Raw genomic sequence first — 18,992 nt, forward strand, 5'->3', positions numbered from 1 at the left:
CTTCTGTCTGTCTCATCCCGCTTTCTATGTTTGGCGTTTGTGTAAGAATTGTGTGTGTGCACGCCCATGTGTGTATTACACGTGTCATCATGTAAGGATGGTAGTCACCTCTCCACTTGCAGCTTATGAGGAACATTCCTCAAATGTTCACTGTCATTGTCATCACCATGACAACAGGACCAGGGGTTGGGGGAACAGGAATCTCTTTTAAATGGCAACCCTTTGTAGTCCCTAGGTTGGAATCCTGAAGTTCATCATCTGTTGCCATTTGCAACACAAACAAAACCTTCAAAATACATTTAGCCTCGAACATAACTGATGAGTCATAAAGCTTCCTTCTACTTCCAGGACCCTAGCATTTTCTGCCAGTGCCCTTGGTTTTTATTCTTCAGGGATGACTTCATTTTGGTTCTGTTTTCTTTTTCCTGGTGCCTACACTCTTTCTTTCCCACTCGAGCTAACATTTTTTTGAGCACTTACTGTGTGCCAAGGACTTTTCTAAGCACTTGCCATCTTTTTCATTATGTAATCTTCCGGACAAGCCTATAAGGTAGGTACTCTTATTAACCCCATTTTACAGATAAGGAAACTGAGTCAACGAAAGGGTAAGCAATGTGTCCAAGGTGACAGAGCCAGGATTGGAATCCAGGCAGTCTGGGTCCAGAGCCACACTCTTAACTGTGTGCTTTACTGCCACTTAGAAAATGGTGTGTGAAAAGCACATGTCATCTCAACTTGCCCTTCGGAGGGTGCTTTTTTCTTTACTTGGCATTTTGAGCCAGATAGAACAATAACCAGCGAGGGATAAAAAGTGAATCTTGGAGTCGTGAGGGATTTTTTTTAATGCCTTTTAGAGGTAGGGTACAGCATCATCACTGAATGTGGTCTGGGGTTTTACAGTGAAAGCTGCTTCACACTTCTGTTCTACCAGAAATATTAGCTAAACATTGAATTACCTAATGAAAGGACATCGGATGACAAAGTGTTGAGTGACAGCCCAAGTGAAACAAGATTGTCCTTACCAAGAGTTTAGTACGAAGGACGCAAGAAGGAAAGCTTTCCCATGGATGGCAATAGCGTGTACTGTTGTGGGAGACAGCTTGGACGGGTGGGGAGTCCTTATATGAGAAGGTTCTGGACCCTTAGCAACAGATGGACAGGAGTGGCCACCGATTCATTTAAACGTCATACTGGAAGTTCTGCCAGTGCCATGCCATGCAGGTCTAATCAGCTGAACAATCCTTCAGTGTGTCCACACCATTGCTCCCTTCCAAGGCTTGTGGGGTCCAAGGGAGGGAGCGGTGGGCTGGGAGGAGAAACAGGAAACCTGAATCGGTGCAGCATTGAATGCTCCTGACGGTTTGCCTTCTTATGTGAGACAGCTTGGGTTCATTCTGATGGTAAGTGCCCCTTAAAATTTATTTTAACTTGTGGTAAATAGTTGCACCATATTTTTAACCACCCTAAACATGTGTCTCTCATAAACGCATTTTAGAAAAGGCCAGCACATATAATTGAAGTCACACAGGCATTTGGAATCTATACTACCTGAGGTATATTGTAGTCAGATAAGTTTTCAGAAAGCCACAGAATCCAAACAATAGTGATTTTTTTTAATGCGATGAAAATACCCCAGATGTACAGTAGACCAGATATTTTTTCAAAGATTAAATTACAGAGAAGAAAAGCACATTTCACTGCGGTATTCTGGCTTTGCTTTGGCCAACTGAGCGCTCACCATTTCTTTGGGAACGGTATTTTTTTTTAAAAAAAAAAAAAACAGAGTGCCAGATTGCTATCGAGGTCTTGGGTCTCTGCCAGAAAGTCTCAATTCCAGTCACTGCAGCGAACAACTCCCTGAGGCAGAGGTGGCATGTGAGAGTCCACATGTCACACTTTGCACCAACTTGGAAAAACATACAACTACCCTAATGTTAAACGCACAGTGCCTTTCTCTTCAACAGTCGCTGCTTAAGAATGGATTAAGGACGTCTATAGACGTATTTTTATGTCTCCTTGTGCCTGAAGCGAATCGCAGATGCCTGCCTGTTTTCCAGGGCCTCTCATGCTCATAGCACAAGATTTTCATGTTGACTTTAGAAAAATCTGTCAGGTAAAATTAATGATCTCACTAATGCTCTGCCTTACACGCACGGATAACAGAAGCAGGATACAAATCTATTTTCTGTGTCCCAATTCCCTATCTGTGTGTGGTTCTATGCCTCCAGCGGGTTGAGGTATATGATTCTTTGGAGCAGTATTTAGTCAAAGAGAGAGAATTTTTTTTTTTCTGGCTCTAAGGAAAACCTCCATGGAAAACACTGGAATTGTTATTCTGATGAAGCAGGTATTTGTAAACAAAGTAATGAAAGGCATCATATAGATATGGTGGGGTGACTCAGAACGTTCATTTCTCTAGCATAGGGATGGCCATGAGGTCAATTGTGAACATTTAACCGTCTGGACAGGTTAAAGGCTACCTAACATTTTGTGGGAGTAGGTATGGTGTATTAAGAATCATGAACCTGAGACTTCCCTAGTGGCGCAGTGGTTAAGAATCCGCCTGCCAATGCAGGGGACACGGGTTCGAGCCCTGGTCCGGGAAGATCCCACATGCTGCGGAGCAACTAAGCCCGTGCGCCACAACTACTGAGCCCGCATGCTGCAGCTACTGAAGCCCACATCCCTAGAGCCCGTGCTCCGCAACAAGAGAAGCCACTGCAATGAGAAGCCCGCGCACCTCAACGAAGAGTAGCCCCCGCTCTCCGCAACTAGAGAAAGCCCGCGTGCGGCAACAAAGACCCAACGTAGCCAAAAATTAATTAATCAATTTTTTTAAAAAAAACCATGAACCTCTGACCTGGTAACTTTTTAAATAGCAGATACCCCTAGAACTTATGCCTCTTAAGAGACTCAAGAATTTTCCTTCCAGTTAGTAACCGAACACCACTTTGAGGAGTAGAAAAGCACCACTTGGCTATATAATCTATAAATGCATTTACTTGTCTTCATTATCTTTTGAACTGCCGTCTGCATCTCCTAGCACAGTCTAAAATAGGCACTCTTTGATTATTGTCAATAAGCTGATGGAGAAAAAAAATGGTTTCTTCCCTGTTTTATGTTTTCTAATACATTTTCTAGCTACCAGGAGGACTATACTATAGTGTAGATGTGAGAAATAGTTGGAATTATATCTAGGTATCAGGGTGTAAGAGTCTTGGGGTTTGTTTTTACTGGTTTTATTAATTGCTGTTAAGATTGCAAGCAATTTAAAATTTGTAGTTAGTCCACCTATTTTCAATTACACAGGAATAATTGTACAGATTTCCCAGGGTTGCTGGGCAGTCAAAAGTAGGTACAAGGGAAGCCCTCTAACTTGGTGGCATCAGTTAGATATCTGTGCTCTGAGGAGTAGCAAAGGACCCACTGTGGCTTCCTGTGGTTTTTATGGTTTAGAAAAGCCAAAGATGATTTCTGTTCTTCACTGAGGGCTGCCAAACTACTGGCCCACTCTAGGCATAGTACATATGCTTTGTTAAAAGGTTTTATGTGTGCAGCCCCAACCAAACTCCAGAGTGATTTTTTAAAGCATAATTAGTCCTCATTGAAACTTTCTGCACGAATAGAGCGCAAAGAGAGTTACAAACTTGGTCGCCTTAATAAAAATGGCTGAACAGCATAAAAGTTAAGTCTTAGCTTGACCCGGTGCCACTGCTGTTTAAGTGCCTGCCTACGAGTCCTCTTCAGATCCCCTCATATACTTAAAAACGCTGTGTCTCTTGAAATAAATATTAGGAAAGAATACCTGCCCTAGTCTATCTTTAATGTTTATAGGGATTTTAACAATTATTATGGGAATCTGTAAAGTTGATACATGGCAAGGTAGTAATAGCCTAGTAAAGCATTTTTAGTTTCAAAGGCAGTACTTGAATAGTGGAATGATTTCCTAATGTCCAAGAATTAAAATTAGCCATATAAAAATATGGGACATACATGACGAGGCAAGTCATAAAGTGTGTCTCAAATTATCTTACTCTAGATCTGAATTTTGCCACGAAGTACCCAGGGACATTGTGCTGTTCTTATGCTCCGTGCTGGGGGATTAACACGGGGTCATGTCATATTATTATTAGAAGGCTATTCTGATAGTTAACCCTCATTGAGTAGGAGATCAAAAATGGATTCAGAGGCTACCCAAATCCATGCTATGCATGTGGGTCATCTTACAATGAGGCTCTTGAGTCATCTGGAATGAAAAGTAATTTTTTTTTCCTGAAGCTTCCTAATTCAAAAGTTAATAGTGTATACTAAGGTCAAATCAAGACTTTCTCTTTCAACTCAAGTAAAAGCAGAGAGAAAAGTCACCTCCGCCATAGCCTTAGACGTGAGCCAACAGCTTGTAACAGCCTTGAGATAAAGATTTCACACGTAGTGATGGTAGCGATGCTAACGGTGATGGAGGAGAGTGGCGGCGGTGGTGGTGGTGATAGTTATGGTGATGGTTGTTTGATAGTAAAATAATTTTTAATACAAGTACATAGTAAATAATCTCCCACAGCAAGGTGGAGAAGATACATCCCATCACGAATTGTTCCTGTTATGACAGGAATCTTGTGCTCATCCGTGGAAGCCTTTTGGTGTATATTTACATGGGGAAGATGAGTGCTGTCTGACTTTTTTCCATTTATATGATACTAGGAGCCTGATCCAATATGAGGCTGGATACTAACAGTGTGGAATGGCTTCATTAACAAGGCTTTGCTTCTTCCTGGAAAACTGGTGAAAAACCAAACCCTGTCGTGTATCCCCTGGACGCAGCTTCTGTGTTGTCTACACCTAGAAACGGGGGATGATTTCCCAAATGACAAAGAGTTGGGGTAATGATAACTACACCTTGTGTCAAGTCTGTCTTTCTCTCTGTTTTCCAGGACACAATGTAGGAAGCCTCTTCCACCTGGCAGATGATTTGGGCAGAGCGATGGAGTCCTTAGTTTCAGTCATGACAGATGAAGAAGGGGCAGAATAAATGTTTTACAACTCCTGATTCCCGCATGGTTTTTATAATATTCATACAACAAAGAGGATTAGACAGTAAGAGTTTACAAGAAAAAAAAATCTATATTTTTGTGAAGGGTAGTGGTACTATACTGTAGATTTCAGTAGTTTCTAAGTCTGTTATTGTTTTGTTAACAATGGCAGGTTTTACACGTCTATGCAATTGTACAAAAAAAGTTATAAGAAAACTACATGTAAAATCTTGATAGCTAAATAACTTGCCATTTCTTTATATGGAACGCATTTTGGGTTGTTTAAAAATTTATAACAGTTATAAAGAAAGATTGTAAACTAAAGTGTGCTTTATAAAAAAAAAGTTGTTTATAAAAACCCCTAAAAACAAACACACATACACACACACACACACACACACACACACACACACACACACACACACACACACACACACACACACTGAGGCAGCACATTGTTTTGCATCCTTTTAGCGTGATATCCATATGAGATTCGTGGCTTTTTTTTCTTTTCCTGCATATTTAAGATAGGACTTCCTCTAACACCACCAAATGACTACTTCATATCGCTCTTTTGGAATTGTTGACTGAGTGGGGCTGGCTGTGGGTTTACGTGTTACACATCTATATGTCTATAAGTATGTAAATACTATGGGTATATAGATAAATAGATATCAATTTCAAGAGACCTTTCAAATTTCTTGTTCAAATGTTCTTGCCACTTCCTAATGGAAAGCAGTTGCTTCTGGTCATCCAGGCTTACCTGCTTGGGTCTAGAATGAATTTTCCCTGGAGCCTGAAGCCAGCAGGAAGCTACCACACTAAAACATTGTCTGCGGCTCCAGATGTTTCTCATTTTAAACTTTCCAGTGACAACTAGAGTACTGAATTTTTTTAAGGGACACATGAATGAATACACAGGACTTATTATGTCAGAGTCATCCGCTGGTTGATGTATTCAGCGTCCTGCTGCTGGCAATGCCACGGTTTAAATTTAATGATGCTTCAGTGAAAATCAGAGCATCAGAAGGCATTTTTAACTCCCAGGCAGGAGGAGGACTATGGTAGGGCTGGAGGGCTGTGGATTCCCAGCCAGTCCCTCAGAGGGCGCAGGCCACTCTTGACATAAAGGATTGGATGAATGTTCATAACCTCACAGAGAGAGCTTTATAATTACAACTGTTCTTTTCTCACAGTCAAACAGCAGTGGGTGTCTTGGTTTTCCAGTTTCTGAAGGTTTTTTTCCCCATTGTAATGAGTTTGTAAATGCCACAAGACTTAATTTAAAATAACCCTTAGTGAAAACGTGTAACACAGTAGCCCCATCACATTGTGGTACTGTTCAATATCCACCCAGAAGCCCATGAATCGTGTTTCCCTCCTTGGCATTTCTCTACAAGTGACTCCAGGCAGGTTTGTAAGTGGGAACGCAAATTGATTTAAATGATCCAAAAGGCACTCCAAACCCTTTCTGGTGGATTAGGCAGGTTAAATATGTTAATAAATCATTCAAGCAGAGGAGAACGCTCAAGAGGACTAACTGGTAGGAAAAAGCTTTACTCTTTCATTTCATCTTATTAGTCTTTCACTTTTTTTAATCATTCATTCAATAGAAATCACTGTGTGACCTATCATTTTGCAAATCTGTTACCTCTTACATCAAGTGTAATTAACTTTTGGAGAGTGGGTTTTGTTCCTTATTTTACTAATGATAATTAACATCAGACATGGCTTCTCATGCTATTTCTACCTCACTTTGGTTTTGGGGTGTTCCTAATAATTGTGCACACCTGATTTCACAGCTTCATCACCTGTCCATTGTGAGAACATTTCCCTCCATTTTCGTTTTTGTTCATAATTTCCAGAAGAAAACCCAAAGCTCTAAGGTAACAAATTACATGAAGATTTGATTTTAGTCTTGCATTGTTTTCCTTTATGTGACGCTGTACTTTTTCTTTACCCGAGGATTTTTTTTTTAACCGTGATTTAAAACAAGGGGTTACTTTACTTCCTACTAAGAAGTTTAAGTTTCATTCTAAAATCAGAGGTAAATAGAGGGCTTAATTTTGTTTTAATCTTTTGTTTTATTTTATCTTTTAGACATTAGTTCTGGAGTGAGTCTGTCAAAAATATTTGAATAAAAACTGAGAGCTTTATTGCTACGTTCTAAGCATAAGTTGGACATTGTTTCGTGTTCTTTATAACCACCGAGTATTAAACTGTAGATCATAACCAATGTAACTGAAGCATAAACATCACCTGGCATGTTATGTCATTGTTTTCAGGTACTGGGTTCTTACTTGAGTATCATAATATATTGTGTTTTAACACCAACACTGTAACATTTACTAATTATTTTTTTAAACTTCAGTTTTACTGCATTTTCACAACATATCAGACTTCACCAAATATATGCCTTACTATTGTATTATATTACTGCTTTACTGTGTATCTCAATAAAGCACGCAGTTATGGTACAAAAAAGTGTTGACTGGACTGCAGTATTTTGTTTTGTTTTTGCATAGGCAAAACTTTCATATCATTAAAAAATTTAAAAATCTAGAGAGCCCAACAGTGAAAAGAAGGACCCTGACTACCCTATTCCCACCTCATCCTCACTGCACTCTGAGTAAATATTAATAATTTCTTGTGTTTCCTTCCAAAGTGTCATTATTGTATAAGCAATTACAAACATATGTTCCTACTTTTTTTCCTTTTATTACTCAAGCTAGCATTCTATGCATTCAGTTATATACCTTGGGTTTTTTTTTAAACTTAAGAATGGACTCAAGAGATCCATCCTTAATTATATTGAAATAGATCTTTTCATTTCAATATATGAAATGCTTTCCTCATGCTTTTTTATAGCTAATAATCCAGTGTGTGGGGGGGGGATATTATTTAAACGGTCCCCTTTGGTGGGGTACGTGGGTGGTCTTCCTCTTTTGCTCTGACAAACAATACCACATATCTCTCATTTCATCCTTTCACTTGTGCAAAAATATATCCATAGGACACATTCCTAGAAGGGCGATTTCTGGATCAAAGGTGGTAAGCACTTGTAGCTCGGGAGGTAATTTTATGCAGCAATGGTCATAGTGGTCTTTTTGTTTTCTGTTTTAGTAATAACAAGTATATGAATTAACCAGTTTGCAGTTGACACTTTGCTTATCACTTCTATTATTATTAATGGTACCAGACCTAAGGAGACGTCTGAAGAATAGAAGTCACGCCTAAAATGATGCCTCAGAACTGGTTCTGAGGGGGACACCCCTCTCGTACATAGTCATGACCACCACCACAGGGAGATCCCCTCACCCCTGTCCTGCTCTGCTTCTGTCCTAGCTGCAAAGGAGGCTAGGAAAACGAGGAGCAACGTCAACACCTCTAGGGAGAGACCATCTATCTCTGCTTCCCACCAAGAGTCACAGAGAGGAGTTCCTCAACAGGTTCAGATGCTGGAGGGCCAAAGAAATTACAAAAGTCCACTAGGTACAGCCTATTCTAGTGACTTTGGAAATAATAGGAGATGGCCAAGCTGATTAAGAATGGTGTTAAATGGGTGTGGCATCTCTGATACGAATCACTAAGTTGAGGGTGGGGTGATGGTGCCAACCTAAGGGGCTACTACACTGAAAGACTTCCCTTGAAATCCACACATACGAAGACTAATTTTCATCCTATTTAAATAAATCATTTATTCCCCAGTGCCGTTCCCCCAGCCTGCTTTTGTTTGAAACGCCCAGACTGCCTGTTTTGATAGCACTCAACTAGGTAACTGAGGACTCTTCAACGCTTCAACCTAACACAGCACTGTGTATGTCTCGCTCTGAGGAGGGCATTTGGCTTTCCTTTCCACACTAGGCACAGGCTGGAGGAGAGGGATTCATTTCAGCTAAAAATTAAAACGCATCAAGCTGGCGCAGGTTGTGCATCAGCAAGCGGAATGTGTGTTTGGGGGAAAGCCCCAAGACTAATGGACATGTATGGACACGTTCTGTGGAGCCGCGATGGGATCTCCCTGAAACTGCAACGCTCTAATGGAGGAATGAATACAGAGGCAAGCCCTGGCACACTGGCAAAGACCCTGCCTTCAAATTAAGTGTAGGAAGGACGTGAACTGCATTCTTTCCCACAGTAGCAAAGCCACTAGGGTAGGAACCATAAACACATCCTCCACTGCTCCTTGGGCTTCAGACTGCTGTGATCTCACGGACTTATCTGACAACACAGGAGTGGCAACACGCCAGACAGGCCGTAACAAGCGATATCGTGTGACAGTGTGACGTTTGGCGATGTTTGAGAGTGGCTTTCATATACAGAGGAGATTCTGTACAGTAACTTTAGACTTAAATTCTACCTATGCGTGCTTGTGTGCGTGTGTGTGTGCACGCGCATGTGTTTGTGTTTTATATATCTTCAGGAATAAATACTGAGCTCTTCTGTCAGTTTTCATTTTGAAATAATTCAAACTCACAGAAAAGTTACAAGAGTAGTACAAAGAACCCCCATATTCCCTTTACCCAGATTCAATAACTGCTTACATTTTGTCCCATTTAGTTTCTCGCTCCTTCCTCACCCTCTCCTTTCTCCCTCCCCTCCCCCAACAGTTGACCCTTGCACAACAAAAGGGTTGGGGCGCCCCCCCTCCCCCGCACAGCTGAAAACCCGTGTATAACTCTTATAGTTGGCCCTCCATATATACAGTTCCTCTGTATCTGCGGTTCCTCCACATCTGTAGATTAAGCCAACCTCAGATCATGTAGTCCCACAGTATTTACTACTGGAAAAAATCGGCGTGTAAGTGGACCCACGCAGTGTAAACCCATGTTGTTCGAGGGTCAACTGTAGTGTTTTCTTTCTGAACCATTTTGACAGTAAGTTTCGGACGTCATGCCCCCCTTATGCTTAAATACTTCATGTCCATTTCCTAAGAACTGACATTCTCTTGCATAACCACATTACAGTTCTCAAAATTTTTAAATTTAACATTATACAAAGCTATCACCTACTCCACAGCCCATATTCAAATACTGTCAATTGTGCCACAATTTTTTTAATAGTTATATGCGTTTCCCCAGTCTGCTCTAGGATCTAATTCTCAATTTCATGACATTGTCATGTCTCTTTAATCTCCTTTGATCTGGAACAGTTTCTCTACCCTTCTTTGTCGTCAAAGACCTTGACATATTTTTGAAGAGTACAAGCCAGTTACTTGTAGGATGTGCCTTAATTTGGGTTTCTGTGATGTGTCCACAGGATTATATTCAGGTTATGTGTTTTTGGCAAGGATATGACATAAGCAATGATCTGTCCTCAGCACATCATAGCAGGAGGCATGTATGTAATGATGGTCTGTCCCATTCTTGGGAATGTCAACTTTGATCACTTCGTGGAGGTTTCTCCACTTGCTATACATTTTTAAAACCTAAATATTCTTGGGAGAAAATATTTGCAAATGAAGCAATGACAAAGGATTAATCTCTAAAACTTACAAGCAGCTCATGCAGCTCAATCTCAAAAACACGAACAACCCAATCCAAAAATGGGCAGAAGACCTAAATAGACATTTCTCCAAAGAAGGTATACAGATTGCCAGCAAACACATGAAAGGATGCTCAACATCACTAATCATTAGAGAAATGCAAATCAAAACTACAATGAGGTATCACCTCACACCAGTCAGAATGGCCATCATCAAAAAAATCTACAAACAATAAATGGTGGAGAGGGTGTGGAGAAAAGGGAACCTTCTTACACTGTTGGTGGGAATGTAAATTGATACAGCCACTATGGAGAACAGTATGGAGGTTCCTTAAAAAGCTAAAAAGAGAACTACCATACGACCCAGCCATCCCACTACTGGGCATATACCCTGAGAAAACCATAATTCAAAAAGAGTCATGTACCAAAATGTTCATTGCAGCTCTATTTACAACAGCCAGGACATGGAAGCAACCTAAGTGTCCATCGACAGATGAATGGATAAAGAAGATGTGGCACATATATACAATGGAATATTACTCAGCCATAAGAAGAAACGAAATTGAGTTATTTGTAGTGAGGTGGATGGACCTACAGTCTGTCCTACAGAGTGAAGTAAGTCAGAAAGAAACTTACAAATACCGTATGTTAACACATATATATGGAATCTAAAAAAGAAGGTTCTGAAGAACCTAGGGGCAGGACAGGAATAAAGACGCAGATGTAGAGAATGGACTTGACAACAGGGGGAGGGGGAAGGGTAAGCTGGGACGCAGTGAGAGAGTGGCATGGACATATACACACTACCAAATATAAAACAGATGGCTAGTGGGAAGCAGCCGCATAGCACAGGGAGATCAGCTCGGTGGTTTGTGACCACCTAGAGGGGTGGGATAGGGAGGGTGGGAGGGAGACGCAAGAGGGAGGAGATACGGGGATATATGTATATGTATAGCTGATTCACTTTGTTATAAAGCAGAAACTAACACATCATTGTAAAGCAATTATACTTCAATAAAGATGTAAAAAAAACCTAATAATTCTTAAACCTTTAGGTTCAACTAGAAATCTTATTTTCATATGTATACTGTAGCTGACCTATATCAAATAAGAAGAGTCACTTTCTGTGAGCTCTAGTTCAATACGGCCACATACGAGTCTCCCGAACTCACTTCTTCCCACAGACACACCAAGCCTATAGCTACATATAAAACACTTCCTTCTGAAAGAAACTCAGAAGCTAGTTGAGTGACTCCTACGCATATCAGGCAAATGAAGAAAAGAAAAAAAAACCACATGGAAACAGGTAGGAGAAACTGAGACAGGATGTTGCTATAAACCCCACCCCAGGCGTGGCAACACACAGCCAGGAGGGAACTCAAAACTACCAGCTTCTCCCTGAGGAGAAAAGGGTTTGAATCCCACATTAAGAATTCTACCAGAGGGCTTCCCTGGTGGCGCAGTGGTTAAGAATCCGCCTGTCAATGCAGGAGACACGGGTTCGAGCCCTGGTCCGGGAAGATCCCACATGCCGCGGAGCAACTCAGCCCGTGTGCCACAACTACTGAGCCTGTGCTCTAGAGCCCGTGAGCCACAACTACTGAGCCCACGTGCCACAATTACTGAAGCCCACACGCCTAGAGCCCGTGCACCACAACGAAGAGCAGCCCCCACTCACCACAACTAGAGAAAGCCCGCGTGCAGCAACGAAGACCCAACGCAGCCAAAAATTAATTAATTAATTAATTATTTTAAAAAAAGAATTCTACTGGAGACAGAGGCCCGCAAAACACCTCACTTTGAAAGCCAACAAGGCTTGGGGGCTTCCCTGGTGGTCCAGTGGGTAAGACTCCACGCTCCCAATGCAGGGGGTCCGCGTTCAATCCCTGGTCAGGGAACTAGATCTCGCATGCCTCAACTAAAGATCCCGCATGACACAACCAATATCCTGTGTGCTGCAAACTAAGACCCGGTGCAGCCAAATAAATAAATATTAAAAGAAAAAAAGCCAACAAGGCTTATGTCCATGAGACCCGTACGGCTGTAGTGCACTATGAGACAGTCCTTAAAGGGTCCATACAGACTCACCATGGCTAACTCAGAGGCAGCAGACAGAAATACCCAGTCTCCCTTGAAAGAGTCCTAATTACTTATCATAATAACTGTGGCCTCAGGGGCAGTCTCCTAACTTAACTCACATCTAGGGACTGACTGAAATACTCCCCACAGACCCCGCATACCATATTTGTGCTCTGCCTCTGCTTAGGTCCAGGTCGCTGGTACCTCCCAGAAAGGAGCTTGTCAACACGTCTGGCACCCTGGTTTTTGCAGCTACTGCCCAGGGGACACCCCTTGACCATTTTTCTTCGGTCTCCAGTGGGGCCCACACATTGTTCACGAGTCCCAAAGGATTGTAACAAACATATAAACAGTTTGATGGAATTCCCTGGCAGTCCAGTGGTTAGGGCTCCGTGCTCCCATTGCCGGTGCTCCGGATTCGATTACGAACTACGATCCCGCATGCCACGGCAAGGCCAAAACAAAAAACAAAAAAAGTAGAAGCAGTTCTTAACCAGCTATCCCCTCAGGGCACGTTGCAGAGGCAGCAGACAGAAATGCCCAGTCTTTCCCTGAATGAGGCCTACTTGCTAATCTTAATAGCTGCAGCCTGAAGGGCAGGCCTCGAATATACCACACATCAAGGGGCAGACTGCAATGCTCTCCAGAGACCCCAGAGCCAGTGGACACTCTGTGCTCTCCCTCTGCCTTGCTCCAGGTTGCCCGTATCGCCCAGAAAGGACCTTGTGCACACATCTGGTGCCCTGGTTTGTGTGCCCAGGGAACACCCCTTGACCGCCTGGCTCTGGTGGCCAGTGGGGCCTACATTCATGAGTCCCACAGGACTGTAACAAAGAGAGAAACAGTTTTTTTTTACCAGCTATCCCCCCAAGACACAGTGCAGAAGCAGCAGACAGAAACAACCATCTCCCAGTTATCCCCTGAAACAGGGCTGGCTTCCAATCAGCCTGCTTCTAGATGCTGACTGAGATCTTCCCCTTTGGGACAGTGAGAGATCTTAACACACCCTCAACTGCTAGGAGCCACTAACAAAGAAGTCTACTCAGACAATTGCAAAGGTTGGAGAGAAAACCTAGACCTGGGCAGGGTTGAACAATGAATTTCATCTCCTACACAAACCACGCCCTCAAGCCTAGGACAGGTGGCAGCTTTATCTAATAGCATAGATACTAACACAGAGAGTCAAGGACAATTATGAAACAGAGGAAGATATTCAAAATGAAAGAACAAGATACAGACATACCTTGTTTCACTGCACTTCACTTTATTGCACTTCACAGATACTATGTTTTTTACAAATTGAAGGTTGGTGGCAACCCTGCATTGTCAGGTGATGGCTAACAGTTTTTAGCAATAAAGTATTTTTAAATTAAGGTATGTACATTGTGCTTTAGACATAATGCTACTGCATGCTTAACACACTACAGTATAGTGTAAACATAACTTCTATATGCATTGGGACACCAAAAAATTCGTCTGACCCACTTTACTGTATTATTCCCTTTACTGCAGTTCTGGAACCAAACCAGCAATATCTCCAAGGTATGCCTGTAAAACTTCAGAAAAGACCTTAATTAAACAGCAATAAGTGATTTACCTGATAAAGAGTTCAAAATAACAGTCATAAAGGTCAGGAAAGGCCATAACAGTCACTGAGATCAGGAAAACTATGTATGAACAAAGTGAGGATTTCAATCAACAGAAAATAAAACAAAGTACCTAATAGAAATCACAGAGCTAAAGAATACAATAACTGAACTAAAAATTCAATAGACAGGTTCAACGACAGACTAGATGAAGTGGAAAAAGGATCCAAGAACTTGAAGACATGGCAGTGGAATTCATACAATCAAAGAAGAAAAAAAAAGAAGAAAAAAAGAGTGAAGATAGCTTAAGGGACTTCCCTAACTTCAGGAAGGAAACAGATACTCAAATTTAGGAAGACCAGAGTTTCAAATAAGATGACTCCAAAGAGACCCAAACCAAGACATTATCATTAAAGTCTCAAAAGTTAAAGACAATGAGAGAATTTTAAAAGCATCAAGAGAAAAGCAACTTGTTACCTACAAGGGAACCCCCGTAAGATCACCAACAGGTTTTTTTGGCAGAAACGTTGCAGTTTCATGATATATTCAAAGTGCTAAGAGAAAACAAAAATTTGCCAACCAGAATACTCTATCCAGCAAAGTTGTTCTTCAGAATTAAAGGATAAAGAGTTTTCCAGAGAAACAAAAGATGAGGAGTTCAGCACCATTAGACCAGCCTTAAAAGAAATGTTAAAGGGACTTCTTTAAGCTGAAACAAAAGGGTGCCAATTAATAACAGGAAAATATATGAAAGTATAACTCTCACTGGTACAGGGAAATACATAGTTAAATTCAGAATAATCTAATGTTCTAATGGTGGTAGGTTAATCACTGAAAGATCTAGTATGAAGGTTAAAAGACAAAAGTAGTAAAAACAGCAATAACTACAGTAATTTGTTAGTGGATACAGTAAGTCCCCTACATACGAACCTTCAAGCTGCAAACTTTCAAAGGTGCAAACGTGCGCTTGCATGTCCAATCACGTTAGTTCACATGTCTGGCGTACACTGTCACATGTGTACTTCCTTTACAAGTGGCTGTGCTTTTGTGTACCTTACTGTACAGTACTGTATAGAGTACAATAGTACAGTATCTTTATTTCAAGCCCAGGATGTCCAGAAGCAAGCATAAAAGCTGCAGTGATATAGCTGGCACTGCTAAGAAGCACCAGCTGTTGTACTGTACCACTGTACCTTTCAAGGTACTGTACTGTAAGATTAAAAATGTTTTCGGACTTCCCTTGTGGTGCAGCGGTTAAGAATCCGCCTGCCAATGCAGGGGACACAGGTTCGAGCCCTGGTCCAGGAAGATCCCACATGCCGCAGAGCAACTAAGCCTGTGCACCACAACTACTGAGCCTGTGCTCTAGAGCCCATGAGCCACAACTACTGAGCCTGCGTGCCACAACTACTGAAGCCCGCGTGCCTAGAGCCCGTGCTCCACAAGAGAAGCAACCACAATGAGAAGCCCCTGCACCGCAACGAAAAGTAGCCCCCAATCACCGCAACTAGAGAAAGCCCGCACGCAGCAACAAAGACCCAAAAAAGCCAAAAATCAAAATAAATAATTTTTTTTAATCTGTTTAAAAATGTTTTCTTTACTTTCTGTTTGTTATTTATTATTTGTGTGAAAAGTATTATAAACCTATTACAGTACAGTACTATATAGCCAATGGTGTTAGCTGGGTACCTAGGTTAACTTTGTTGGACTTACGAACAAATTGGACTTAGGAACGTGCTCTCAAAACGGAACTCGTTCGTCTGTAGGGAACTTACTGTACACAAGATAAAAAGATGTAAAGTGTGACATGAAAACCATAAAACATTGGAGAGTAAAAATGTAGAGCGTGGGCTTCCCTGGTGGCACAGTGGTTGAGAGTCCGCCTGCCGATGCAGGGGACGCGGGTTCGTGCCCTGATCCGGGAGGATACCGCATGCCGCGGAGCGGCTGGGCCCGTGAGCCATGGCCGCTGAGCCTGCGTGTCTGGAGCCTGTGCTCTGCAACGGGAGAGGCCACAACAGTGAGAGGCCCACGTACCACAAAAAAAAAAAATGTAGAGCATTAGAATGTGTTTGGACTTAGGTTGTTTCAACTTAAAAGAGACTGTTATAAGAGGTTTTATGTTAGCCTCGTGTATCCACGAAGCAAAAACCTAAAGTATATACACAAAAGATAAAGGACCCTAGATGACCATAAAGCACATGAAAAGATGCTCAGGGCTTCCCTGGTGGTGTGGTGGTTGGGAGTCCGCCTGCCGATGCAGAGGACATGGGTTCGTGCCCTGGTCCGGGAAGATCCCACATGCCGCGGAGCGGCTGCGCCCATGAGCCATGGCCGCTGAGCCTACGTGTCCAGAGCCTGTGCTCCACAATGCGAGAGGCCACAAGAGTGAGAGGCCCGCGTACCACAAAATAAAACAAAACAAACAAACAAAAAAGATGCTCAACCTCACCAATTATCAGAGAAATGCAAATCAAAACTACAATGAGGTATCACCTCACACCAGTCAGAATGGTCACCATCAAGAAGTCTACAAACAATAAATGCTGGCGAGGGTGTGGAGAAAAGGGAACCCTCCTACACTATTGCTGGGAATGTAAATTGGTACAACCACTATGGAGAATGGACTGGAGGTTCCTTAAAAAACTTAAAATAGAACTACCACGTGATCCAGCAATCCCACTCCTGGGCATATATTCGGAGAGAACCATAATCCAAAAGGATATATGGACCCCAGTGTTCATAGCAGCACTATTTACAATAGCCAAGACACAGAAACAACCTAAATGTCCATAGACAGAGGAATGGATAAAGAAGATGTGGTACATATATACAATGGTATAGTACTCAGCCATAAAAAAGAACGACATAATGCCATTTGCAGCAACATGGATGGACCTAGAGATTATCATACTAAGTGAAGTAAGTCAGACAGAGAAAGACAAATATCATATGATATCCCTCATATGTGGAATCTAATTTTTATTTATTTATGGCTGCATTGGGTCTTTGTTGCTACACACGGGCTTTCTCTAGTTCTGGCGAGCAGGGGATACTCTTAATTGCAGTGCGTGGGCTTCTCACAGCAGTAGCCTCTTGTTGCGGAGCACAGGCTCTAGGTGCGTGAGCTTCAGTAGTTGTGGCTCACAGGCTCTAGAGCACAGCCTCAGTAGTTGTGGCACATGGGCTCAGTTGCTCCGCAGCATGTGGGATCTTCCCAAACCAGGGCTCAAACCCATGTCCCCTGCATTGGCAGGCAGACTCTCAACCACCGCACCACCAGGGAAGTCCCTGGAATCTAATTTTTAAAAATATACAAATGAACTTATTTATAAGACAGAAGCAGACTTATAGATATTGAAAACAAGCTTATGATTACCAAAGGGGAAACGTGGTGGGGAGGAATAAATCAACAGCTTGGGATGAACATACACACACTACTATATATAAGACAGATAACCAACAAGGACCTACTGTATAGCACAGAGAACTCTACCCAATATTCTGTGATAACCTATATAAGAAAAGAATCTAAAAAAGAATGAATATATGTATAACTGAATCACTTTGCTGTACACCTGAAACTAACACAACATTGTAAATCAAGTAAAATCCAATAAAATTAAAATATTGAAAAAAAGGAATCTAAGCATACTACTACAGAAGAGCATCAAATCACAAAGGGAGAGAAGTAAGGAATGAAAAGAATTACAAAAAGCCAGAAAACAATGAACAAAATGGAAATTCATCCATACTTATCAACACTTACTTTGAATATCCATAGACTAAATCATCTAATCAAAACACATAGGGGCTTCCCTGGTGGCGCGCATTGGTTGAGAGTCTGCCTGCCGATGCAGGGGACACGGGTTCTTGCCCTGGTCCGGGAAGATCCCACATGCCGCGGAGCGGCTGGGCCCATGAGCCATGGCCGCTGGGCCTGCGTGTCCGGAGCCTGTGCCCCGCAACGGGAGGGGCCACGTCAGTGAGAGGCCCGCATACCGCAAAAAAATAAAAATTAAAAAATAAATAAATAAAACTAAAAAAATTATACAATGAACTTATTTACAAAACAGAAACAGACTCACAGACTTCGAAAACAGATTTATGGTTACCAAAGGGGACAGGTGAGGGGCGGGATATACCAGGAGTTTGGGATTAACAGATACATACCACTGTATATAAAGTAATCAATAAGGTCCTACTATATAGCACAGGGAACTCAATATTCTGTAATAACCTATATGGGAAAAGAATCTGTAAAAGAATGGATATATGTATAAGTATAACTAAATCACTTAGCTGTACACCTGAAACTAACACAACATTGCAAATCAACTATACTCTAATATAAAATAAAAATTAAATTAAAAGAAAACAGACACGTAGATCAATGGGGAAAAATAGGGAGCCCAGAAATAAACTCATACATATATGGTCAATTAATTTACAACAAAGGAGCCAAGAATATACCATGGGAAAAGGACAGTCTCCTTAATAAATGGTGCTGGGAAAACTGGACAAATGCATGCAGAAGAATGAAACTGGACCAATATCTTACACCATACACAAAAATCAACTCAAAATGGATTAAAGACTTGAATGCAAGACCTGAAACCATAAAACTCCCAGAAGAAAACATAGGGGGTAAGCTACCTGACATTCCTCTGGCAATGATTGTTTGAAGTTTCCACCAAAAGCAAAAGCAACAAAAGCAAAAGTAAACAAATGGAACTACATCAAACTAAAAAGCTTCTGCACAGCAAGAGAAACTATCAACACAATAAAAAAGTAACCATAGAATGGGAGAAATATT

General features: G+C 41.6%; 1 protein-coding gene and 1 long non-coding RNA gene across 4 annotated transcripts in view; one reads left to right on the forward strand and one right to left on the reverse strand.

Moving 5' to 3' along the window:
- The window catches only part of DMD (dystrophin), a 2,123,521-nt gene extending 2,116,031 nt beyond the window's left edge, over positions 1–7,490 (forward strand). For all 3 annotated transcript variants that reach the window (XM_060138437.1, XM_060138436.1, XM_060138438.1), the window contains one exon: positions 4,929–7,490. In XM_060138437.1, coding sequence (XP_059994420.1) covers positions 4,929–4,940 — 12 coding nt within the window. In that variant the 3' untranslated portion in view covers positions 4,941–7,490. The remainder of the gene's footprint in view (positions 1–4,928) is intronic.
- Positions 1–18,992, reverse strand: part of LOC132513836 (uncharacterized) — a 202,531-nt gene that overhangs the window by 23,424 nt on the left and 160,115 nt on the right. The window lies entirely within an intron of this gene.

Source organism: Lagenorhynchus albirostris, chromosome X, assembly GCF_949774975.1.
Source record: "Lagenorhynchus albirostris chromosome X, mLagAlb1.1, whole genome shotgun sequence".
Lineage (NCBI taxonomy): Eukaryota > Metazoa > Chordata > Mammalia > Artiodactyla > Delphinidae > Lagenorhynchus > Lagenorhynchus albirostris.